We start from the raw sequence: 27,329 nt of genomic DNA, 5'->3' as shown, positions 1-27,329 counted from the left end.
TATGGTGGAATATGTTTTTGGTTCTGGCTACCGATTCCCTGGTATTTAGGTAACAAAGTTCCGCACAAACTATTCAACAAACCAAGTGGCCAGGCCGACTACGGAGAGGCATGATCCTTTTGGTCCCAATATAATTGGCGACTGTTCGGAAAATCCAATAACCAAGTCCGTGTATAATTGTCTTTCTTAGACACCACTAAATGCTTGTGAATAAGTTTGATTGAAAACAGTATTGCCTGATACCAGGTCCCCGGTAGTGGCGCCAAAAACTAGTAGGTCTCTTAATATGGCCGAAACGGACGGTTTTTATTTGCGCGGTGTCGTTAGGCCGCGGTTCTCCAGGATCAGCCACTCGTGGGAGAGGGTACTGTTTTAAATTTATATTTAGCGGGGCCTAAATCTTACTACTCCTTATAAGTAAGGGAAGTATGACCTAGAGTTGTATTTTTGAGATATCAGTAACATCGAACCTATATTGTAGCCTAAGATAGTTATGGAGTAGTGAATATTTATTTTGGGATTTTCTAATTTATAAGATAGAAAAAGTAAATGCGATAAAATTTGTAATTCAGATAAGGTTAAAGTAAGTGCATACTATGACTTCATCAGTTATTCTACCGAGATTATGGAATGCTGGCTCATGAATAGGCAGAGGCCTTGTATTCATTACACTGGTCCTAAATGCCCCTGTCATAAGACATGTCACTGGGTACTGCGTTAGGCTTGAAGATTCTGAATAGACAGCAACGTCCCTTACCCCCGACGCCCGTGCAGTCTGACTACGGGCATACACGTTCAGACGGCTCATCCAATTGAGCGACTCGGTTGGGTGACCTATTAACATTCCAAAAGGGTCTAAACTTTCTTAAGCATAATAGAATACATGGTTTACCATATCGAGAGACGTGATGTGTTTCAATGCTTTCGTTAATGATTGGTAAAAGATAGTTAGGCCCTTAAAAAGAGTTCAACCATAAAGAACACCATGGCCAAGTCAAGTCTGACTTCCATGAACACGTTCGGTTATCCTAATGGTCCAATCCTTTATGTGTCTAAATAAACAGTTCCTTAATTAACTAATAATCCCTCAAGCAGGGTGCAATGCTTGAGACCACGTTATGGTGCAGTGTACTAGTCAACACTAACCGTGTTCCATGGCCTTACTTAGCAGAGGTACAGCTTACAACAACCGCTGTGCTTCAGCGTGCACGTACGAAGATTATATGCTTGGTGACTACACTAGCATGGTCTATGACCGACAATGTACTAGGGGCCTAGTCAGATGTTTCACTACGGAAGAGTCCTCAGTCAGAATCCAAAGCTTGATAGACTTACTACAACCGGTGTGCCTCGGTCGTTCTTACGTTGTATCCGAGAGACTTCTCTTACCAAGGGGTGACACAGATAGTGTACTCTGAATCGGGGTTCGCGACTTCCTAATAACAGAGTCTATAAATACGTTCTATTAGTTGGAAAAGCGATTGAGTTTAAAGCATAATCGGAAAGCATATCAACAGCATACACAAACCATAATATTATTTCGGCATTATAACTGCTTACATCATAGCATACACTAAAGATAACTACTCGCTAATCATGGAAATAATATCATAAAACATTATATAAGATAAAGGATAGAAGTACCAGTAGATTAAACGAGTTCCGAATACAAAAGTGATAACTTCAAGACTCCAGACCGCTCCTAATACAATCTTCAGCGTTTGCCTCTGGGTACTTAATTTCCCGCTCGGAGGTGAGAAGGCCTTGAGAGTATGACTAATATTGTACAAGAGAGAGAAATAAGTGAATTGAAGTGTGTGTTGGAATGAATGACAAAGACCCTTTAAATAGACTTGGAATGTGCCAGCGTACGCCTGGCAGGGCGTATGGCAGGGCGTATGGCAGCCCGTTTTTGGCAGGCCGTATGGTGGCTCGTGTGGTGGCACGTATATGGCAGGTCGTTTCCATACTGGCAGGTCGTATGGCAGGCCGTATGGCTTGCTGGTCAGCCTTGATTCCCTGGATCGTAACTTGATTTCTTGTCTTTCACCGTTTTCGCTCTAGAATCTTCGTTTTAGCTCCGATTCTCTTGATTCTTTTTGCACCGCCTTCGTAATTACTTGTTCTTAAATTCTAACGGACGAAGTGGGTATTTTGCCGACAAAGTTCGCATCTTTATTGTTTTTTGGCCTTAATACCGGGGTAAAAACGTGACTTTTTAGCCGATATCAGTAACCCTTATTTTTCTGTTTCCTAATTTCTTCCTCTTCTTTTTCAAAAAAAAAATGCCACAGATGGGGATTGAACGTGCAACCTCCTGCTTAACGAATGCCTTACTAAAAAACATTGAGCTGCTTATTTGTTTCCGTTTCAATTCACGAGTTATATTCATATAACCCGTATCTTCTCTAAGTTGACCCAACAACAATCCCCATCCCTTAATTCATGTACAGCCCAACTTTTAAATATCAGGAAGCCCAACAGTAACTAGTTAGATTTTGGCCCAAGAAATACTTAATCAATTCCAATGGGCTTTACTTGAGTCTGTTTAGTTAAATAGGAAAAAAAAATGCAGACTCCTGGTTTCGAACCCATGACCTCCTGTTCAACACCATCACTCCAAACCACTCAGCTGTTACTTCTTTTCTAAAACAACTCACAGATTAATTTCTCTTAACCTTTAAATCTGTGTTCTTCTTCTTAAAAACCCATTTCGTAATCATCATCATCAAAACATCATCATATTATTATCATAAATATATCATCTTACACATAGTCAATTTATCATCTTTATCATCCTTATAATCCAAACATCTCTAATTAATATTACGGCTTTATCATCACCATGGGATCATGCATACATCATCTAATATCCTCATAACATCATCTCATCATCATGAGTCTATTTTCATGGTTCTCTTCATCTATCATCATATTCTCTTCATCATCTTTATATAAAGAGTCTAGTGGGAGTGGATGTTTTGTGGGGCTTAGACTCTATTGTAACCCACATAATGCATCGACCACATAATCATTTGATTATATATATCAATTGGCCGGCTTGTTTTTAGTTGGAAGAAATAGGAAACGGATTTATATACTTTAATAGTGACCGCAAGAATAAAAGAAAAAAATAGCAGTCGGACAAAATACATGTGATTTGTGGTGGCTTGATAGTTGTAGTTTATATTTCACAAAAAAAATAGCTATAGAGAGAGAAGTAGAGAGAGACAGATAAAGAGAGAGAAGAGGAAGGAAGATGGTGGCCGTTGGTGTTTAAGGAAAGTGGCGGTTGTCATGGGTCGAAGATGGTGTCCAGTAATTAAAAGTTGAAGATGAATGGTTCTTGATTAACAAGTGATACGAAAGGTGGTGTTATGGATTATGGATTGTGGGTTCATGTGAGTGGCGGTTGTATGGAAACAAAAACGAACCAGGAGGGAATAATGTTCTTTATGCATTATTAGAACATGATCATGGTTATGGTGATGAAGTGTTTTATATGATGGTTTATGGTTTGGTTTGTTAGATTTTGGCCCAAGAAATACTTAATCAATTCCAATGGGCTTTACTTGAGTCTGTTTAGTTAAATAGGAAAAAAAAATGCAGACTCCTGGTTTCGAACCCATGACCTCCTGTTCAACACCATCACTCCAAACCACTCAGCTGTTACTTCTTTTCTAAAACAACTCACAGATTAATTTCTCTTAACCTTTAAATCTGTGTTCTTCTTCTTAAAAACCCATTTCGTAATCATCATCATCAAAACATCATCATATTATTATCATAAATATATCATCTTACACATAGTCAATTTATCATCTTTATCATCCTTATAATCTAAACATCTCTAATTAATATTACGGCTTTATCATCACCATGGGATCATGCATACATCATCTAATATCCTCATAACATCATCTCATCATCATGAGTCTATTTTCATGGTTCTCTTCATCTATCATCATATTCTCTTCATCATCTTTATATAAAGAGTCTAGTGGGAGTGGATGTTTTTTGGGGCTTAGACTCTACTGTAACCCACATAATGCTTCGACCACATAATCATTTGATTATATATATCAATTGGCCGGCTTGTTTTTAGTTGGAAGAAATAGGAAACGGATTTATATACTTTAATAGTGACCGCAAGAATAAAAGAAAAAAATAGCAGTCGGACAAAATACATGTGATTTGTGGTGGCTTGATAGTTGTAGTTTATATTTCACAAAAAAAAATAGCTATAGAGAGAGAAGTAGAGAGAGACAGATAAAGAGAGAGAAGAGGAAGGAAGATGGTGGCCGTTGGTGTTTAAGGAAAGTGGCGGTTGTCATGGGTCGAAGATGGTGTCCAGTAATTAAAAGTTGAAGATGAATGGTTCTTGATTAACAAGTGATACGAAAGGTGGTGTTATGGATTATGGATTGTGGGTTCATGTGAGTGGCGGTTGTATGGAAACAAAAACGAACCAGGAGGGAATAATGATCTTTATGCATTATTAGAACATGATCATGGTTATGGTGATGAAGTGTTTTATATGATGGTTTATGGTTTGGTTTGTTAATCATAAAAAAAAATAGAAAGATAGATGGGTGATGAGTTACAGTGTGTCAAGCATGGCACATATATTACTCCGTATGTTAAATTTTGTGAAGGGACAAAACATAAAGCCAAAAACAGTAATAATATTAATATAATAATAATAATAATTGATAATAATTATATAATAATAATAATAAAGTCCATATGATATGGACATGAAACAGAATGGTAGAGTTAGCAGCCGGCTGAAATGAATTAGTGTGCCGACAGTTTTCACGGAGTGCTATATCGCGCTCCGTTGTTAATTTAGTGGCGTATAAAAAGTCTTCAGAAAAATCCCAAATTTTTACATTAACTATATTTATTTATTTTGGTCATTATGGTATAAAATTCGATTCTTAATTTGTTAAATAAAACTTACATCACTGTCCCTCTCAATTCTGGGTAAAATATAAAAAGTGTTAAAACTTAACAAATAGTTCCTAAATACATTTTTAATAAGCCTAAAGTTTATAGAACTCATTTTCGTATCACTGTTTATTTTAAAATTACATAAGTTTGAATTTAACTTGCTTAATATCAATCGGAACATCAAACGAGTAATACAATCATTTAATATTTATTTTTAATATACTTTATTTATATATATAGATATATTTTAAATAATAATTATTATAATATCCTATTTTTATTTTATTAATTTTTAATAACAACAACATATAATACTTCAAATTAAATTTCAAATTATTATTTATATATACATACACACATATCTATTTACAATTAATTGTTCGTAAATCGTCGAGAGCAGTCGAAGGTCAATTGAATATATGAAACAGTTCAAACTTTTTGAGACTCAACCTTACAGACTTTGCTTATCGTGTCGGAATTATATAAAGATCAAGTTTAAATTTAGTCGAAAATTTTCGGGTCGTCACAGTACCTACCCGTTAAAGAAATTTCGTCCCGAAATTTGATCGAGGTCGTCATGACTAATAATAAAAATGTTTTTCACGACGAATATGAGTTGATAAATAGAGTTTTATCATCATTGAGTAATATGGATAAAACAATTCGATTACGCGAAGAGTATAATTGAAGCTATCACAAAAGAGTGAAACGAGTAAATGCAGGTTCGTCTTAACCGGTGACGTAGTCATGGTTGAATTCCGGAATTCAAGGAATTAGAAAAATTCTTCATAATAAGATTTGATGCATCGGTAATTAAGGAAATTAGAATACTTTTTGATTAATTACGATAATCTGTCTTGATTGCTTTGTCGAATATTTCGCTATAAATCCACCCTCTTCGTTTCCTTTATATTTTGGAGTTCCATCCTTTTGTTTTCTGTTCCCGACTTTAAGTCAAGCAAATAATGGTCTAGAATTTGTAGGTATGAAGTTTCGAATGAACATGGCTAATGTTCTAAGAGGGAGATTGTAATAGCACGATCTTGATTTGTTAAATTACCAGAATTTAAAAGAAAGATAGAACTATCAGGAAGATATATTCTTGATATGTTTAGAGATTAGGTAGAATGTAAGAGTCGTGTAACATGGCACATGATGATGTTAGGGTCTGTGAATCATCACGTTCAATTAGAAACTCAGCATGACTTACTGTAATATAATCACGTTGATCAAGTGTCATTATATTATACTAACTCATGCATCAATTTCCAACACTACTCCAAAACATTCATAATTCAAACTCGATTTTTCCAGAAATTTAGAAACTAACAGTTTCTTTTATGATGTAATACAGATAACGCGGAGAGATAAATAATATCAGATAAGAATATTTATGAAGATATATTCAGAAATATTGAGGATATTTATAATGAAAGATACGATGATAACTTATGATTTTAAATTCAAAGTGTGATGAAGAAATTCATTCACGATGATTTAGAGTGATTAGGAGCAAGGTATTCGCTAAAGATTTCATCAGAAACAGAATCATCAGAATTCTTTATGTACAAGTTTAGTCCTTGTAATTTGTTCAGAGTTTCCTTCATGGTTTGCTCAATTCATTTTCCAGTATCAAAATCTTTAAGCTTTTTCAACACCCCATTATTTATTATCAAACTTTTAACTATTAAAGCAGTCTCCAGTTTTCACTGCTTCATCAGCTTTTTCAAAACTCAGAAAACTGATTCATAAGCTAGAGTGCTTTTCAGAAATTCAGAATTGATGTTCATAACTCCAGGAGATAGAAGTTATATGTATATATATATATATATATATATATATATATATATATATATATATATATATATATATATATATATATATATATATATATATATAATTGTTATCGTAGAATCGCTGAGAAATTTGAGATTATTGACTGATGCCAACTATCGTTTCAAGATACCGATGAGTTCATGAGAAGACTTCAATAGATAGATATAGTGATTTGTCGGAGAGATTTAAGCCAAGGAGCAATGAGGTTGCTGGTACGTCTGCTGGTAATATGGGGAAATATAAAAGGTTCTCCGGTAACAATAATAGAGCATGCATATATATCAAGGTTATAATAAGGTTGTTTCAAACGAAAAGTCGAAGTTAACTTGCTGAAGCTGTGACAAAATTGGCTAATTTGAAAAAAAGAATTGCAACGTTATTTTCAGTAATAACAATGCCAAAGGAGCTAGCACAGATACGTGTTAACGTTTACTCAGGTTTCGAATGTTTTTCAGGTGCATAACTATATGCATCAATATTTTCTTCCGTAGATGAAATGCGGTTGATTCATCCTCTCGATTGAGGTGTTTTCAAGATTCATGAAAGGTTTGAACGCAGATTATAATTGTTAAGATACAAATGAGGTTTAAGATGAAATCAAGTGGCAAACTTGAAGAATTGTTTAGTTTCATATGTTATAATCAATATTTTAATTCATTTTTATTGTCCAATGTCATTAGTCCATAGTTAGGAGTCCACAATTAGTAGTTCAAAAATTCATATATAGTTTATATATAATATTCGAATTAATTAATACATGTCGTGACCCGTTATATACATGTCTCAGACTCGATCACAACTCAAAGTATATATATTATTGTAGAATCAACCTCAACCCTGTATAGCTAACTCAAACATTACTGCATATAGAGTGTCTATGGTTATTCCAAATAATATATATAGATGCGTCGATATGATATTGTGACACCGCTAATTTTTTTTTTAAACGTACGTGGCGGAAGCATTATATTATTTAAATAAGATATCGACATTTGTACAAACCGATATCACGTGTCATTAAAACAATTTACATATTAATAGGAAGAGACGTAAATACATTCTGTTTTCAAAAGTACACGGTTCATATTCTAAAAGACCACATCAGAGTTAACCCTGTCAAACATAACATCACCATGCCCGTCTTCTCCCAAAAAGCACTATCTACAAAATCTATCAACCTGCAGGGAGGAGATGGAGGGGAATTAGCACAAAGCTAAGTGAGTACGACTAACTACAGACCATAGCATACAAAAGTGTTATACTAATCATGTCACAATAGTCTAACACACGCACATCACCCAAGTGCCGTCTACAGAGACTCTGGCGGCTCGGCCAAACCATTAACCACCAGCTGATCGGACTGGGGCTTACCAGAAGTCCCTCCACCACCGTATGTATATACATAATTCACACGCGACGGACGCGTCATTCACATATATATACACCACGGCTGTCTAGGCTACCACATAGGAACCTAACCTGCAGGTTGATCTCTCCTACCGAGGCTACCACACAATAGGGACGCACTGGGCTCCAGCAGACAAGCATCAACTAACATGCAGTCATTACAACAACTAACTAACCACAACAATAAGTATATCTAACAAGCATGGCAATCATAATATAACATGCTTCTATATACTATATTCTCCAGTTAGTCCCACTCACCGATTACCAGCAAACGAGAAGGTGTTTAGCTATCTAATCACTGAACCTTCTCTTTCTCCTTTTCTCCTGAGAAATACATATACACGAGTTAGTTTAGGTCCATAAACACCAATTAACACAATACAGAAAATTTTGTCAGAAAACTGTCCGCTAAAAATTTTCTCCTTAACACTTATGCACTTTCAAACTTTCAAAATTTACATCATAATCATCAAAATACAAACGGGCAGCATAACGGCTAGAAATCAACACTTAGGTAAAATATTCTGCCCTGGACACTCAGTCGGTCGACTGACTCTTACAGTCGGTCGACTGTTCAACACAATCGGTCGACTGACCTTCCCAGTCGGTCGACTTATTTGGTATTTCCACAATCAGCCGAAAGTCAAACTCAATCGGTCGGTTCACTCTCCAGCCGGTCGGTTGTCTGTCAATCGGTCGATCCACTATATCAGTCGGTCGACTGTCAACCGACAGTCGGCCGACTGTGTTCATCATCTGCAGATTCTGAACACAACCTACGGACTTCACGATGAAATCCTCAAATCTCGATCTAGAGCTCGTTTTAAACACCAAAATCGCCCACAACTTATTCACTACTTGTTATAGACTTAAAACCCACAACAATTTGACCATAACAACACTTAAATCACTTGTTTTGACACAAATTTACACTTTTATGAAAACTAACACAAAACCTTAAATTTCTCAAAGATTAGAGCATGAAAAGCTATGAATCTTACCTTGTTAGAATCAGTAAATCACAAGGAACACAAAGATGTGAACAATTTGAGCTCTAGCTAAAGATTAAGGATTAGGGTTTGATTGTAGGTGGAAGGGAAGGTACGGGAGTGTTTTGGGAAGGATCTGGAAAATGCAAGAGAGAGACTGCATAAGTCATCTAAAGTGGGTTTAATTCCCACACTGTGTGACACACGGGTATTTATCAGTTATCTGATATCTTTCATACGTCATTTGGCAACCCAAACGGAGTCCAAATTAAATAAACAAACCTGTTCTGTGACCCTTATCAAACTGGTCCTAACCACATCATTAATTAATAATAAACATTAAATAAAAATAAAAGCATATAATAACACAATACTAACTTAAGGTCAATCTAGTAATCTTACATCTAGGCCCGATTGAGGATGTTACAGATATGTCAAAACCTTGTATACGTGTCCCGATATTTAAAGTGCGTAAAATAAATAACAGAAATTAAATGATGATAAATAAAATTGCGAGAATTAAAATTGTGATAATTAAATTGCGATAAATAAATTGTGATCAATAAATGAAATAAGGGACTAACAGTTGGCTAGGATTTTTTTAGCGTGGATTCTTAACAAAATTCCTCATAGTTAATTTGTCTGTTTCTAACAAATTTTATTTTTTGTCAAATGTTTTCTTCATTATGCCACTTGTTAGATTCTGATAGGTCAAAATCCAAATATGAAATTGAATGAAAATGGTTATTCTGCGGTGAACGGATACGTATATCGGTGGTTGTAAGTAGGATAGTAAATGACTGTTGAATCAGATTCGAAGAATGTACAGTGTAACTTATTAATGTGCAATCTAAATATTTCTCGGGTATTACCTACCCGTTAAAATATTTTCACCATTAATCGTTTGTACAAAAGAAATTTTAATTACAATCTTTATGAAAATATACTTACATATATATTCTCTTCAGATGTAATCATGGATTTAATGAGTCAATATGATATTAAACTCATTTGATTTATCATTAGAACAAGAATATATAATCTCTAGAACATTAGAGATTACATAATCGTCATGTCGTACGAAGATAAATGATGTAGAACGTCATGTAGAACGATGATTATGCTCGAGGTACATATTGTGATGTTGAGGCGTGTGTTGTTGTGGTTTGTGTTGTTGCTAGTGGTACTGTTGATGTCGTTGATGTTGCTGAAGCTGGTACGTTTTGCACCATATTTTCCAAATTGATTACTCGAGCGCGAAGTTTGTTGACTTCTTCTATTATACCTGGGTGGTTATCGATTCGGACGAGCGGATGAATAAGATCTAGAATTTTAGATAGAATATAATCATGGCGAGATATTCGGGAAATGAGGTGAAAATGGTGTTTAGGACTGATTCGCTGGTAAGTGCTTCGGGTTCTTCGTCAAGAGGGAAATTTGGTTGGTGGAAATGATCGCCTTCTTCGCATCTCCATTGATTAAGTCGACTACGAACCCATCAGATGAATTGGTTAATTCATTCTGGTGACGCTGGTTTCGGAGCTTAGGTGAACATCCATGTCGGAATAGTTGTCGGAGTCTGATAAACTCGAACTTGTTGAAGGATCTATTTCGTACGATCAAGGAATTGATTTTTTGATATGAGATAGATTATAGGACTTAGAAATACATAATTTTCATATGTATATAAAATACCAAGATCCCATAAGTTACGGAGGAATCTTCAGAAGTTGTCAGGCAAAGTTTACAGTAACGTATACGCTAAGATATGAATTTATCTATGTACTATCTATGCAATAGAGGCAGTAAGATGTGTCTAGACTAAGAATGATAAGCAGATAATTTTCGACACAAAATGATAAGTAAAACTTTTGACATGCAGACACAGTCGAAGTCCAGACCCACTAATGCATCTAAACAACTATCAGTTAGACATACTAATGCAAGACCTGGTTCGCTAAGACCACCGCTCTGATACCACCTATAACGACCCATCCTAATCTATCTGGACGAATACATTACATTTGGTTACATCGCGAGGTACTTGACCTCTATATGATACATTTTACAAACATTGCATTCGTTTTTAAAAGACAAACTTTCATCACATCGTAAGTTGACGGCATGCATACCATTTCATAATACATCCAACTATAATTGACTTAATAATAATTTTGATGAACTCAACGACTCGAATGCAACGTCTTTTGAAATATGCCATGAATGACTCCAAGTAATATCTCTAAAATGAGCAAATGCACAGCGGAAGATTTCTTTCATACCTGAGAATAAACATGCTTTAAAGTGTCAACCAAAAGGTTGGTGAGTTCATTAGTTTATCATAATCGATCATTTTTATCATTTTAATAGACCACAAGATTTTCATTTTCCTTTCTCACAAATATACGTCCCATGCATAGAGACAAAAATATCATTCATATGGATTGAATACCTGGTAAACGACATTAACAAGATGCATATAAGAATATCCCCTATCATTCCGGGATATCCATCGAACATGATAAAACAAAATCGAAGTACTAAAGCATCCGCTGTAACATCCCGCATTTTTCCGTTAAATTATTTTAACGTCCGTCTTTTTTTTTTGATAATATCTTTTGTTATCTAAATTCGTACCTTTCGTTGACTAATGTTCTAAATATTTCCGTTATTTGGTTATAACATCTCCCGGTTACTCTAGCATTTTTAAAATATTCGTTTGGTTAATTCACGCACCCGCTTTGAAACTCGAGGGACCGAAGTTGCCAAGGGGCCAAACTAGTTGACTAGGTCAACTAGTCAACCCCATCTCATCCATTCATTCATACTTTCACCTCCTCATCTCCTTTTTCCTCTCTAACTCAAGAACACACCTTTTAACATCTTCAAAGAATCATCATCTAAATCAATCCAAGCAAGCAAACATCAAAACAAATTACATATTTGGAATCCTCTCTTTATCCTCTACAATTTGATACCAATTTTATCTCGTTTGGGTAACATTTCTAAAACTCTAGATTTCTCTAATTCGTGTTTTTGACTTGAAATGGTGTTAGTTAGTGTCTATGGGTCGTATATAACATGAATATATGTTTTGTTTGCTCGATTTGTTGTTTTGGGTAACTAGTATGAACATTTGAAATGAGTGTGCTTAATCTTTGATTTTGGATGAGTTAATGTTGTTAAATTGTTAAAGTTCATGTTTTAATTATGTTACTAGTATCACTAGTTTCGTTTTGATGCGTAGGTTGATTAAGAAAACTTCAAACACATGATTATTGATTTTTGTGAATTTTGGTTAGGGTTTGATAGACTTAAAACGAACTTTTGATGTTTTGAATGCCATGAAATATTATTAGTAAGTGTTTAGTTGTAATGTATGTTTCATTACCTTCAAAACGGCATATCATATGTGTGAATTGGATTCCCGAATCTTAAAATGAGTTTCATGAACTTGAAACTTTGATAACGAGCTTTAAATGATCATTCGACGGGAACTAGGTTATTGAAAATGATGTTTTTGTTTGATGGAATGTGGTTAGTTGTATTCCTTGTCAAAATACCTTTCCAACGATATAAGATACTTGATTTGGATGTTTACAGTTCGTTAGTTGTGTTAAATTGAAGTTTGGTTGAGGCTTGAACATTTGAGACAGACCAGGCACCAGGCCACGCCAATTGGCGCGGCGCGACCCCCATTGCCGCGGTGCCCATTTGCCCTGTCCGGGGACTGATCAACTTTTCAAAGTAACGAAAAATGTTTGCTATGCTACGCACCTCCGATTCACATGTAACTTGTTCTAACATGCTTATATATGATTAAAAACCTCAGAAAAGTAGTTCGGAACCCGACTCGAACGTGTTTACTTTTTCGTTGACTTTGACCAAGTTTGACTTTTAGTCAAACTTAACCAAACACTTATGCAATCATTCTAACGTGCCTTTATACTTGATTCTTGCATGAAACTTGACAACGTAATTCACATGCTATACTATTCGAGTCGTAACGAGCCATAGGACTAATTGAACACATTTCGCCCGACCTTGTATCGTAACCGGTTAATTGATACAACTTACTTGTTTAGGTTAAGACTAAACAACTTTCATGCACACGTTTACTTTGTGAAGTACATTTATACTCGTGCACTTGAGGTGAGATCATAGTCCCACCTTTTCAATAACTTTTATTCTTTCAAATCGTGGGCTGAGAAACATATACCTTGTTACATATTGTACTACTTACTTTCATGTTTTGAACACAAGTTCGATGAAACAAACATTCCACAGCGAGTTTGAACAAAAATCCTCAATTCGATTATCATTAGTTACACTTGCCGGGTGTAAGCGAGAACTTATGTTGTATGGCCATACGGGTTTGACAAACCCTTATTCAGACGGTTCGCTACCGTTATTTCTGATGGAATGTATTTTCGAGAAACAGTGTATGTTCTAACACTATTGTGATGGGGTTCTATGGAAGGAAAGTTAAGTCTTGATAATTAGGTGCTCGCGAAACATACTTTTGGAATGCAAACGATTTGAATAATCAACTGGATGATATTATTAAATCTTGTGGTTCAAAAATAACGTTTATTAATACACCTATGATTTCACCAACATTTTTTGTTGACAGTTTTCTATATGTTTCTCAGGTTCATACTTGGCTACTTGATACATGCTTTCGCACACTTTGATTACTTTCTTGGGGTCAAGCATACATGCATACGCTAGTGATAGCACCTTTGGATTCAAACTTATAGCATACATACTTACGCTATTTATAGCAACTGTGATTTTCAACTTATATTACGTCGCAAGTTATTTCATTTATACTTTATAACTTTTGTAAACTTAAACTTGTTTTCGAACCGTTTGGTAAACTAAACTTTGTAAGTCTTGTACGTTTCAAATGAATGCGACATAATTTTGGTCAAACGCGTCTCATATAGGGACTACGACTACGTAATGGGACCTAAGTTAACGGGGCCGTCAATGACGATTTTGGCGGGTCGTTACATCCGCTACAACGGATGGGGTTTGTTAGGCCCAATAGATCTATCTTTAGGATTTGCGTCAATTAGTAGATCGGTTTAATAATTCTTAGGTTACCAAGCAAAAGGGGCATATTCGGCTTCGATCATTCAACCATAGAATGTAGTTTCGATTACTTGTGTCTATTTCGTCAAACATTTAGAAAAAAGCATGTATTCTCAGTCCCAAAAATATATATTGCAAAAGCATTTAAAAAGGGAGTAATGAAACTCACTATACGGTATTTTGTAGTAAAAATACATATGACGGTATTGAACAATGGAAGGTTGGCCTCGGATTCACAAACCTTAATGAAACAAGCTTTAGAAAAAAGAAAAAAAACGCCCCGACCCGAGCTCGAACCCGCGACCTCCCGCTAACCCGTAAACTTCTTTAACCGTCACTCCTTTTGTTTCGTTTCTGTTTAATACCCATTCTAATAATATGTAACACTTATTTTTCTGTTTCCTAATTTCTTCCTCTTCTTTTTCAAAAAAAATGCCACAGACGGGGATTGAACCTGCAACCTCTTGCTTAACGAACGCCTTACTAAACCATTGAGCTACTTATTCATTTCCGTTTCAATTCACGAGTTATATTCATATAACCCGTATCTTCTCTAACTTGACCCAACAGCAATCCCCATCCCTTAATTCATGTACGGCCCAACTTTTAAATATCAGGAAGCCCAACAGTAACTAGTTAGATTTCGGCCCAAGAAATACTTAATCAAGTCCAATGGGCTTGACTTGAGTCTATTTAGTTAATTAGGAAGAAAAAAATGCAGACTCCTGGTTTCGAACCCATGACCTCCTGTTCAACACCATCACTCCAAACCACTCAGCTGCTACTTCTTTTCTGAAACAACTCACAGATTAATTTCTCTTAACCTTTAAATATGTGTTCTTCTTCTTAAAAACCCATTTCGTAATCATCATCATCAAAACATCATCATATTATTATCATAAATATATCATCTTACAAATAGTCAATTTATCATCTTTATCATCCTTGTAATCCTAACATCTCTAATTAATATTACGGCTTTATCATCACCATGGGATCATGCATAAATCATCTAATATCCTCATCATCTACCTCATAACATCATCTCATCATCATGAGTCTATTTTCACGGTTCTCTTCATCTATCATCATATTCTCTTCATCATCTTTATATAAAGAGTCTAGTGGGAGTGGATGTTTTGTGGGGCTTAGACTCTACTGTAACCCACATAATGCATCGACCACATAATCATTTGATTATATATATCAATTGGCCGGCTTGTTTTTAGTTGGAAGAAATAGGAAACGGATTTATATACTTTAATAGCGACAGCAAGAATAAAAGAAAAAAATAGCAGTCAGACAAAATACATGTGATTTGTGGTGGCTCGATAGTTGTAGTTTATATTTCACAAAAAAAAAATAGCTATAGAGAGAGAAGTAGAGAGAGACGGATAAAGAGAGAGAAGAGGAAGGAAGATGGTGGCCGTTGGTGTTTAAGGAAAGTGGCGGTTGTCATGGGTCGAAGATGGTGTCCGGTAATTAAAAGTTGAAGATGAATGGTTCTTGATTAACAAGTGATACGAAAGGTGGTGTTATGGGTTATGGATTGTGGGTTCATGTGAGTGGCGGTTGTATGGAAACAAAAACGAACCAGGAGGAAATGATGGTCTTTATGCATTATTAGAACATAATCATGGTTATGGTGATGAAGTGTTTTATATGATGGTTTATGGTTTGGTTTGTTGATCATAAAAAAATAGAAAGATAGATGGGTGATGAGTTACAATGTGTCAAGCATGGCACATATATTACTCCGTATGTTAAATTTCGTGAAGGGACAAAACATAAAGCCAAAAACAGTAATAATATTAATATAATAATGATAATAATTGATAATAATTATATAATAATAATAATAAAGTCCATATGATATGGACATGAAACAGAATGGTAGAGTTAGCAGCCGGGTGAAATGAATTAGTGTGCCGACAGTTTTCACGGAGTGCTATATCGCGCTCCGTTGTTAATTTAGTGACGTATAAAAAGTCTTTAGAAAAATCCCAAATTTTTACATTAACTATATTTATTTATTTTGATCATTATGGTATAAAAGTCGATTCTTAATTTGTTAAATAAAACTTACATCAATGTCCCTCTCAATTCTGGGTAAAATATAAAAAGTGTTAAAACTTAACAAATAGTTCCTAAATACATTTTAATAAGCCTAAAGTTTAAAAAACTCATTTTCGTATCACCGTTTATTTTAAAATTACATAAGTTTGAATTTAACTTGCTTAATATCAATCGGAACATCAAACGAGTAATACAATCATTTAATATTTATTTTTAATATACTTTATTTATATATATAGATATATTTTAAATAATAATTATTATAATATCCTATTTTTATTTTATTAATTTTTAATAACAACAACATATAATACTTCAAATTAAATTTCGAATTATTATTTATATATACATACACACATATCTATTTACAATTAATTGTTCGTAATTCGTCGAGAGCAGTCGAAGGTCAAATGAATATATGAAACAGTTCAAACTTTTTGAGACTCAACCTTACAGACTTTGCTTATCGTATCGGAATTATAAAAAGATCAAGTTTAAATTTAGTCGAAAATTTTCGGGTCGTCACAAAAACAGCCAATTTGAGTTTTTACCCACTTCAATTTATTTTATTTTCATCTATTTTTTCTATCTTTTAAATATCAGATTTAGCAAACGTTCCTGCCGCAAAATGAGGGCTTCTCAGCTAGTTTATGGCTATTAACCAAAAATAACACGGAGTAGAAGGTTAGAAAAACATATATATAAATATTTTCCCAAAAGGCTAAAAAGTACTACTCCGTATGTTGTAGAGGAAACTAATATTGTTAAGAAAAATGCAAACCACTTCCCCAATGTTGCCTAAAACAGGAGAAATTAAAATACAATTAACATTTATAGTTATTAAACTTGCTTTCACTATGATGCCTAATCTAGAAGAGGTTAGAACTTAACCCATATTTTTGTTGACAAACTTACCTTATAAATTTTACATTGTAGTAAAAAAAAACTATGACAAACACATATATCCAAGTCTACTTTACTTGTGACATTACAGACATTTATAGGTCTTTTAAAAGTAAAAAATAAATAAAGTACAATTTTAAAGAGTATAAAATGGGAAACATGACTCAACAATCTTCAACCTAAGAAAAATGAGCATGACAAATTAACCTTACTCCTAACATCATCCTAAAACATTATACACAAAAGTGTCATCCCAATCAAAACTTACCAAAAGGTCTATAAATATATGCCTAAATTCTTCCATCCTTTATTCATTCATTGTATCTTTCTAACTATCAATCATGGGAAAAGGTTCACAAAACTTAACAAAAGAAGATGAAGAAATCATTTTCAGAAGCCGATATCCGCCTGTTCCCATTCCAGACAACGTTACATTACCAGAGTTCGTGCTTAAGGATTCCGAATTGTATGCAGATAACGTGGCGTTCGTGGATGCTGCAACCAAAAAGTCGTACACTCATGGTCAAGTCGTTAGGGACGTTAAAAGGTTTTCTAAGGCGTTAAGGTCCCTTGGACTGAGAACGGGCCATGTTGTGGTTGTGGTACTTCCTAATGTGGTGGAGTACGCAATCGTTGCTCTTGGCATTATGGCAGCTGGTGGTGTCTTTTCGGGTGCAAACCCATCTAGCCATTCGTCTGAGATCAAGAAACAGGTCGACTTAGCTGAAGCCAAACTAGTTGTAACCGATGAAAAAACTTTCAATAAGGTAAATTTATTATTCTTATTTTATAACAAAGTCTTGGATGTGAAATAAAACAACCATAGTCAGGAATGAAACGGGTCAAATACATAAAACTTTTTTTTGAACAGCAAACACACACCCTGATTGTGTTATTAATGTAATGTAATTAGAGTGACTAACAATAAACATTATCTGTTTACCCGTTTTATTGATTCTTTATTGAAACGACTATCTTCTTTAATTTTAAAAACAGGTGAAAGAATTAGGGTTACCTGTGATTATAGTTGGCGAAGAACGAGTAGAAGGGACCATTTATTGGGACGAGTTACTTGAAGCAGCAGAGCGAGCTAGCAACAATGGGATAGAAAGCGTTGTCAAACAAAATGGCCTTTGTGCCCTTCCATTTTCATCTGGGACAACAGGACTTTCAAAAGGAGTAATGTTAACTCATAGAAATATAGTAGCCAACCTTTGTTCAACCCTTTTTAGTGTTAACCCTGAATTCATAGGCAAAGTTACTATACTAGGACTAATTCCGTACTTTCACATATACGGACTAACTGGGATCTTATGCGCTACGCTTAGAAACAAAGGGAAAGTTGTGGTTATGGGTAGGTATGATTTGTCTACTGTTTTGAAAGCGTTGATCGAGCATGAAGTGCATTTTGCACCTATTGTACCTCCAATACTTCTAGGACTAGTTAAGCATCCGATACTTGAAGATCTTGCGAAGCTCAAACTTAAATCCGTCATGACAGCCGCAGCACCTTTGGCTCCCGAGATTTATGAGGAGTTTCAAAGGAGATTTCCCGAAGTTGAGGTTCAAGAGGTAAAACAAGCAATTATACTTTCACACCTAAGATCCATAGCATTAACAATGTCACATTCCTATTATGTTGTTCATATGCTTTGAATACTTAACCATCCCAAGATACCCTATTAATTGGGGGTCCTCATTTCCTCAAAAGAGGTCTCAGGTTCGAACCTCACCAACAACATATTATTGGCAATGGCGTATCTAGCTTATGTGGGTTTGGGGTCTCGTGACACCACTACTTTGGAATTTCTTTTACATTATTTCTCAAATTGTATAGGATACCACTAAATTCAACTATATGACCCCATATATATTTGGGATTTAAGGTTTTTTAGGTAACCACCACTAAAGTACTTTGTAAAAAAATCTAAGACCCATTAAATTTTGATCTTAGATTCGCCACTGATTATGGGGCAGTAAAGAATAAAGGTTAGAAATGATCACGGAATAACCTGGATACGTACATCTGAGTGAAAAAAATACTTCCATCTGCGGGTAGCTTGACCAGAGAAAACCTTATACGTTTATCCATTTATATGATTTGACTGCTTACTAATTAAGAGTTTGTGATACATTTAAATAATTTGTAGGCTTATGGCATGACAGAACATAGTTGCATAACGCTAACCCATGGCCATCATACGGCCAAAAAGCGCTCAGTTGGCTACATTTTACCGAATTTAGAAGTGAAATTCGTTGATCCTGACACTGGTCGTTCGTTACCTTCAAACACACACGGAGAAATATGTGTTAGAAGTCAATGTGTCATGAAAGGTACAATAAAATACACACATTACAAATTCAATCAAGAAGTCTTTTTATTTTATTTTTAACCTAGCCGATGTTTCTCACAATGGTACTTCGTTAAGGTTACTACAAGAATGAAGAAGAGACAGCTCAAACTATCGACGAACAAGGATGGCTTCACACGGGTGACATTGGGTACATTGACGATGAAGGTGATATCTTTATCGTTGATCGTATGAAAGAGTTAATCAAGTATAAAGGATTTCAAGTAAGACTATAACTAGCACCTTGAACCTAGCTTATCCATATATATCCTAAGCCATTGATGATATTATTAACGCTTATAGGTTGCACCAGCCGAACTAGAGGGAATACTTCTTGGACATCCTTCGATTGAGGATGCTGCTGTTGTAGGGTAAGTGCGCTTATAATACATTTTCGTAAAAAACATGTTATTTTACGACGTTTTTGTGTAGGTTGCCTGATGTAGAGGCAGGAGAAATACCAGGGGCAAATGTGGTAATGTGCAAAGATGCAAAAGAGAGTGAAGAAGATATAATGAAGTATGTAGCAAATAATGTAGCACAATACAAGAAAATAAGGGTGCTTCATTTTGTTGACAATATACCAAAATCACCATCTGGGAAGATCATGAGAAGGCTTATTAAAGAGAAGATGTTGGAGAATATTACCAAGTCTGCTAAACAATAAATTAAGCATACAGTACATCTTTCCACTGCAGAAATAATCAGTTATTTTATTTCTTTTTTGCTATCTAGATAATAAAACTGACGTTATAAAAGTCTCTTTTTTTCAAGTCCATATCAACTAGTATTATGTGATGGGCGCTTTTTTTTTTTTTTTAATGAATAATGTATTGGCTTCTTCAATAAAGGTAATCATTATAATTATTATCTTCCAATGGTCAATAAGATTTTCTTTTTCTAACGACAAACTTTATTGAATGACATTTGAATCCACAAGTTTTAACTTAACATTATCCTTACCCCTACTAACAATCCACGAATAAGAATTAGAACCAATATGATAAAAAAAAATATCACATTTTCCAACTTTTCTTTTTAATTTGTGAGGTAACCCCATGAACGAGCATATTGGATCCTCTATTCTCTGGTAATCAAGCCCTCCGAACGCAAAATCTAGTACCAGATGAATTGCACATTACACGCACCCTCTGGTCACACTCCATTTCTAACATTCCCATTTCTTTTCCCCCAAAAAAAAAATAAATAAATAAATAAATAAATAAGAGTGCTTGCGTGATTTTATTGTCTATTTTGTATGTATTTTAGTCTTTTTTTATTTTGTATAAACTTTCTTACCTTTTCAAAAATTATCGTTTTCTATGAATTCGTGAATTTTTACTAGTGGCGATTTCAGGATCAGAACTCAATGGGGTCTCGAATTTTTTTTCAGTACTAATTATATGTAAATGTTATTCTAGTGGTTGTTTACCTTAAAAAACTAAAAATTTAAAAAATATATGTGGTCCAAATAGTTAAATTTAGTGGTGTTCTACACAAGTAAAAGGAAAAGCTATAAGAGCACTAGGAGTGGGGGTGTGTCCCTCACCCGTGTCCCCCATGTCACTTATTGACACCACTCCCCACTCAAGTCACTTTTGTCCTTTTACCCCAAGTTAGTCCCCCTCGAGACGGATGTTACCCTTTTTTTTTTTTTTTTTTTGCTTTTTTTCAAAGGAATAAATTATTAAATATAATAGAATGTTATTTTAACACACTAACTAACACACTAAGGCCACTCTCTATCGTAACTAAATTATTCATCCTCTTAACCTTCCACATCAGCGCCACATCAACACCAATATCTTATAACTAACTCATAACTAAACACTCTTTATCATGGCTAAAACAATATTACTCTTAATATACAACGTACAAGCAATAAAGCATTAAGTCCAACAATAAAAAGCACTGGGACCCGCAATTCCTATAACTCTTCCGTTAAATCTATGGTGAAAGCGGGTAACTAAGTGGTGCCTATGGTTAGTTACTGGTAATGGGCGGGTAATGAGCGGGTAACTAACCATAGGGGGTGGTCTAATTGACATAAGTCACCACTCCCCACTTTTTCTGACTCAGCAAGTCACGTCTGACATGTCAAGTGACCTGGGTCACCACTCCCAGCGCTCTAAATTCAAAAAAAAAAAAATATGGCGTCTTGTAATTAAATTTAGTGGTGTCCTGTACAATTTAAAAAATATTTTCTACATAATAATTTGTAAACTAGTGGTGTCCCGTGACCTCACGGGGTCTAATGTAAACTCGCCACTGATTTTTACACAATATGAATTTTTTTTATTTATAAATATGGAGTTATATATAAAAGGAATAATTATATTATATTTATATATGATTTGATTATATTTAACGAATAATTTTACTTTTTTTATTTCAAAGGAATTTTTTTCAAAGAATTTAGTTCAACAAAAAAACAAAACATAAATTTTCTGGGAAAAAAAGAAAACATAATTAAACGAAATAACTAGAACAATAGAAAGATTGCTTTGACGTCAAACGAAGAAAAAAAAGGTGATTTCATTACACCCATAATTATTATTACAGAAATTACAAAAACAACATTATTTCATTACAAGTTTTGAACGACAACTGTGAATCAACAAATGAAAAATGCATATAGCCCAAAATAGAAATCAACTTTATAATAAATTTTTTTTTAATAAAGCAATAAACGATATTATCAACTACTTCTATACTTCGACACATTACTCTTTTATCTCTAGTACTATACGAAAACCGTACAATAACTTGAAAATATGATATTGTTGTATTTTTAGGATTCGAGACATACCGAACACTAGTAGCGGAAGCGATGAGTAGGATCGACGTTTAGATCACCGGTCGGGAAAGCAATCACAAATGGAAAGCTTTCACAGTTTTACAGCCTAAGTTCCTTCTTCGGTTTGCAATGTTATATTTGACACAAGTATACTCACAATCTCTCAAACTACTCAATATATGTATGTTATTCTCAGTGAATTGTATTGTGTTCAAACAATGAGATTGGGTCATTACTTATAATGGGTTACCCATAATAAAAAAAAAGAATGTGGGTGAAAGTGACCACTCAAACCACTCCCACTTAAACCACTCCTACTCAAAATCAATTATTTGTGAGTGACATAAATTAATTGGATGTGGGTGAAAGTGACCACTCAAACCACTCCCACTCAAAATCAATTATTTGTGGGTGACATCAATTAATTTCCAACATCTCCCACTCGCACACAAATAATTTTGATATACTCGTATATCTTGAAAAACATACCGTGTAATACGCAAACCATTCATACAGGGAACTAGGCTGTGCGACCGGCATACTTTGAGAGCTCAATTGTTATATATCTGTTAGGAATATATAGCATCTCAATAAACTTGGAAAGAGTAGATTTAGTATGCAATATCCTAGACCATTAATCACATTAGTAACTCGCATGATCTCAGTTTTACTCATAAAACCCTTTTGTATTCACAATTATCATTTATCACTAAGACTTGTCACTAAGACAAAAGATAATTGGTCGACCGGTGAATACAAGTTAATGTGAACTTCAAATGATCTTCCCTTCTCTTAGAATCCATTTGCCTTAGCTCAACTTGCTTTTCTAAGAACGTTCAGCCAGGTTGAATCACTCATAACCCTTAAGTAACGCCTTAAGATAGCAAACATTAAACTAAGCTTCAAGAGACAAGAAAAAGTCATAAGGACATTAAATTGAAGTTACTAATACCTCAAGGGACTCACATAACACATAAGTAGAGATCGTTTCTTCTATTTCCCTTATGGCCGTCTTGATCACATGTGGTATGAATCACATGCAGCAACATTTCTCCTTTCACAATGGAGGTATGTCTTTAAATTAATGTTGCACAGATGATAGTTCAAACATACTCAATGTTTAAAACTTGAGTTCACTTATCTACTCATAAAACTCTTAAGAACTCACATCTGGATACTCATGACAGATAAGATGAATTGTGAAAATTCACATAATATTTGTACACTTACAAATGTGGCGTCTAATTATCTCAATCTTGAGCTCTCAATTGTCACTAAAACAATATGTTTAATATACACCACTTTCCATTTGTCACATAAAATGGAATTGATTACCCATGTGAGTGGGTTAATCTTATATCTGTCCGACATACTTTTCTCGATTCACAACACAAAGAGCGAACAATAACACAAGGATTTAAAAAGGAAACTTATGGCATTGGATATAAACTTAAATAATTTAAGTATATTTATTAAAATAGTACATTCATCATAATCTACGCAAACCTTGAGACCTAACATACTTAACAAATGCATCTCTATGTATAGGTTTTGTCAAAGGATCTGCTACCATATCATGCGTAGACATGTACTCCATACTTACTTCCTTTCTTGCAACTTTGTCCTTCACATAATTGTACTTTATATCAATGTACTTTGTTTTACAATGAAACTTGGGGTCTTTTGAATATGCAATGGCAGCCTCATTATCAGAGTATATCAATGCTCGATCAATGGTATTGCCAACAACTCCCAAACTACTCAAAAATCGACTAAGCCACACAGCTTCTTGTGCAGCAACTGAAAATGCCACAAATTCAGCTTCCATTGTAGACAATGTTATACATGATTGTTTCTTGATACTCCAAGATATAGCACCTTTGTTTAACAGAAAAACAAAGCCAGAGGTGGATTTTCTTTCATCCATATCTCTTCCCCAATCAGCATCAGTATAGCCTCTTATTTACAGATCATTTCCTTCGTAGCACAAAGAGTAATGGCTAGTACCCTTAAGATACCTAAGTATCCTTTTCACGGCTTTCCAATGGGTTAAACCTGGATTGGATTGGTATCGGCTTACCATGCCAACAGCAAAGCAGATATCCGGTCTCGTACACATCATAGCATACATAAGACTTCCAACCGCACTAGCATAAGGAACATTTTTCATTTTCTGTTTCTCTTGTGGAGTTTGCGGACACTCTCTAATGCTCAACGCTCACCAATCGCCATAGGAGTGTCTATGGGGTTACATTTATGCATGTTAAAACGTTCAAGAATCTTGTTGATATAAGTCTCTTGAGAAAGAGCCAACAACTTCCTTGAGCGATCCCTTGAAATCTTAACTCCAAGGATATATTCAGCTTCACCCATATCCTTCATTTCAAAGTTAGATGATAACCATCTTTTAACCTCGAAAACATACTCCTTGTCATTTCCAGCAATCAATATATCATCAACATATAATGACAATATGACTAGTTTTCCTTTAGACCTTTTGGTATAAACACAATTATCTTCATTGACCGCATTGAAGCCATGTGACGTGATCACATTGTGAAAATGTATATACCATTGTCTTGATCACTGCTTGAGGCCATATATTGATTTAATTAATCTACAAACCTTATGTCCGTGGCCTTCTTTAATGAAACCCATCGGTTGTTCCATATAGATTTCTTCATCTAAATTTCCATTAAGGAAAGCAATCTTTACATCTATTTGATGTAATTCAAGGTTCATACTTGCCACTATTGCTAGAATCAAACGAATTGATGTGAGTCTTACAACAGGTGAAAACGTTTCCTCATAGTCAATCCCTTCCTGTTGATTGTAGCCTTTTGCCACAAGTCGAGCTTTGTATGTTTCAATACTACCATCAGCTTTACGCTTTATTTTTAGAATCCACTTACTTCCTATGGCTTTTCTTCCATTTGGAAGATCAACCAATTTCCAAACGTTGTTGGATCTCATAGACTCCATCTCTTCTTCCATTGCTTTGAACCATTCATCCTTTGCAGGACAAGTGAGAGCTTCATTTATATTTCTTGGTTCATCCTCTACTAGTTGAACCATAAAAGTATAACCATCTTCGATCTCATACCGAAGTGGAGGTTTACTTTGACGACTACTTCGTCGTGGTTGGTTATCCAATGCAAGGTTGCAAAAGACGCGAGACGGGGTCGAGACGGTCGGGTCCTAAAAGGGTCGAGACGGGGCCGAGACGGAGGTCTAGACGGATGTTGACTAACGTTGACTTTTAAATTAAAATGTTATATATATATATATATATATATATATATATATATATATATATATATATATATATATATATATATATATATATATTGTACATTACATTATTCCAAACATAAGCATTTCACACATGTTTAAATACTTCAACATTTCAAACATAAAAAAAGAAACCTTAAGTAATAGCACAGGGTTTAATTTTTTTTAAAAAAAAAAAAAAAAAAAACTTGAAAAAAAAAAATAAAAACCCCGTTTTTCCCCTTCTCGGACCGTGTTTGACCGTCTTTTAACCGTTTTTTGGCCGATTTCCGTTTTTTCAAACATTTTATGTATAAACGGGACGGGGCACTCCAAAATCCGTCTACACCCCCGTTTTTTCCGTTTTTTACAACACTGATCCAATGAAATAGATTCTTGGTTTACCAAATTGCTCCCACTTGGATCAGAATTATGCTCAGTAGCAACGGGTTGATATTCTTCGAAAACATGTTCTTGGTTTGCTATAGTGCTCCCACTCGGATCAAAATTATCTTCATTCAAAATAGGTTGAGGAGTTATTTCCAAAGAAACAAATTCTTCATCTTCACTCCTCAAATCTCTCCCACTCGAATGAGGTAATTCTGTAGTCTCAAATAAAGACCAATCTTTATCAAGATCCCCTTGTTTTGGAAACTCGTTTTTCAAGAATGTAACATCTCGAGAATCAAATTCAGTTATGCTCCCACTTTCGTGTTCACCCAAAAACACATAACCTTTTGATTGTTCAGAGTATCTAATGAAAACACATTTCTTTCCTCTTGGACCTAATTTTCCATATTTGTGTGAGGAATCCAAAGTATACGCTGCACAACCCCAAGGTCTTAACACATTCAAGTCGGTTTTGCGACCTGTCCATAACTCATATGATGTGAAATTTACTGATTTTGAAGGCACACGATTAAGTACAAATGTGACAGTTAACAAAGCATAACCCCAAAAGGTGATAGGTAAATTTGCTTGTGCCATTATTGACCTAACCATTTCAAGAAGCGTTCTATTCCGCCTTTCTGTAACACCATTTTGTTGCGGAGTCCTAGGAGTGGTTAATTGACGTTGAATACCTTTAGCCTCACATAGAGCTTTGAACGAATCAGATAGGTTTTCACGTCCTCGATCGGTTCTTAATGCTTTAATCTTATGTTCTAATTGATTCTCAACAAAATTCATATAACTTTGAAAACAATCCAACGCTTCGGATTTGTGAGAGATCAAGTAGACGTAACCAAATCGAGAATAATCATCAATGAATGTGATGAAATAATACGCTCCATGCCTTGCTCGAACATTCATAGGACCACATATATCCGAATGTATTAATTGCAATGGATAATCAGCACGAGTTCCTTTTCCAAATGGTTTTCTCGCAGTTTTTCCTGCCAGACAATGCTCACAAGTGGACAATTCCACTTTATCAATATTAGCCAGTAAACCATCTCTAGCTAATCTATTCATTCTTTGTTGGCCGATATGACCAAGTCTAGCATGCCAATTGTTTACATCATTATCAAACTTATTAGAAGATGCAACTAAGGAAAAATATGGTTTATTATTAAGATAATCAACATCCATTACGATAAAACCATTAAGAACATAACCAAAACCATAAGAGTTTGTTCCCAAAGACAA

The 27,329-nt window shown here is 34.8% G+C and overlaps 2 protein-coding genes across 2 annotated transcripts; one reads left to right on the top strand and one right to left on the bottom strand.

Moving 5' to 3' along the window:
- Positions 1 to 17,549: 17,549 nt before the first annotated feature.
- On the top strand, positions 17,550 to 20,356 carry LOC139873167 (4-coumarate--CoA ligase-like 1). Its single transcript, XM_071861100.1, has 6 exons — positions 17,550 to 18,031; positions 18,261 to 18,836; positions 19,415 to 19,598; positions 19,694 to 19,839; positions 19,919 to 19,986; positions 20,048 to 20,356. Exons 1-6 carry the CDS (start codon positions 17,606 to 17,608, stop codon positions 20,280 to 20,282), a joined length of 1,635 nt encoding a protein of 544 aa, XP_071717201.1. The 5' UTR covers positions 17,550 to 17,605; the 3' UTR covers positions 20,283 to 20,356.
- A 3,545-nt stretch (positions 20,357 to 23,901) lies between these two features.
- Positions 23,902 to 24,582, bottom strand: LOC139870597 (secreted RxLR effector protein 161-like). Its single transcript, XM_071858379.1, has 2 exons — positions 24,468 to 24,582; positions 23,902 to 24,368 (listed from the first exon to the last, which is right to left on the bottom strand). Exons 1-2 carry the CDS (start codon positions 24,580 to 24,582, stop codon positions 23,902 to 23,904), a joined length of 582 nt encoding a protein of 193 aa, XP_071714480.1.
- Positions 24,583 to 27,329: the final 2,747 nt, after the last annotated feature.

Source organism: Rutidosis leptorrhynchoides, chromosome 10 (assembly GCF_046630445.1).
Source record: "Rutidosis leptorrhynchoides isolate AG116_Rl617_1_P2 chromosome 10, CSIRO_AGI_Rlap_v1, whole genome shotgun sequence".
NCBI classification, from domain to species: domain Eukaryota; kingdom Viridiplantae; phylum Streptophyta; class Magnoliopsida; order Asterales; family Asteraceae; genus Rutidosis; species Rutidosis leptorrhynchoides.
The sequence above is the reverse complement of the archived record's forward strand: the minus strand, read 5'-3'. Positions and strand labels throughout refer to the sequence as shown.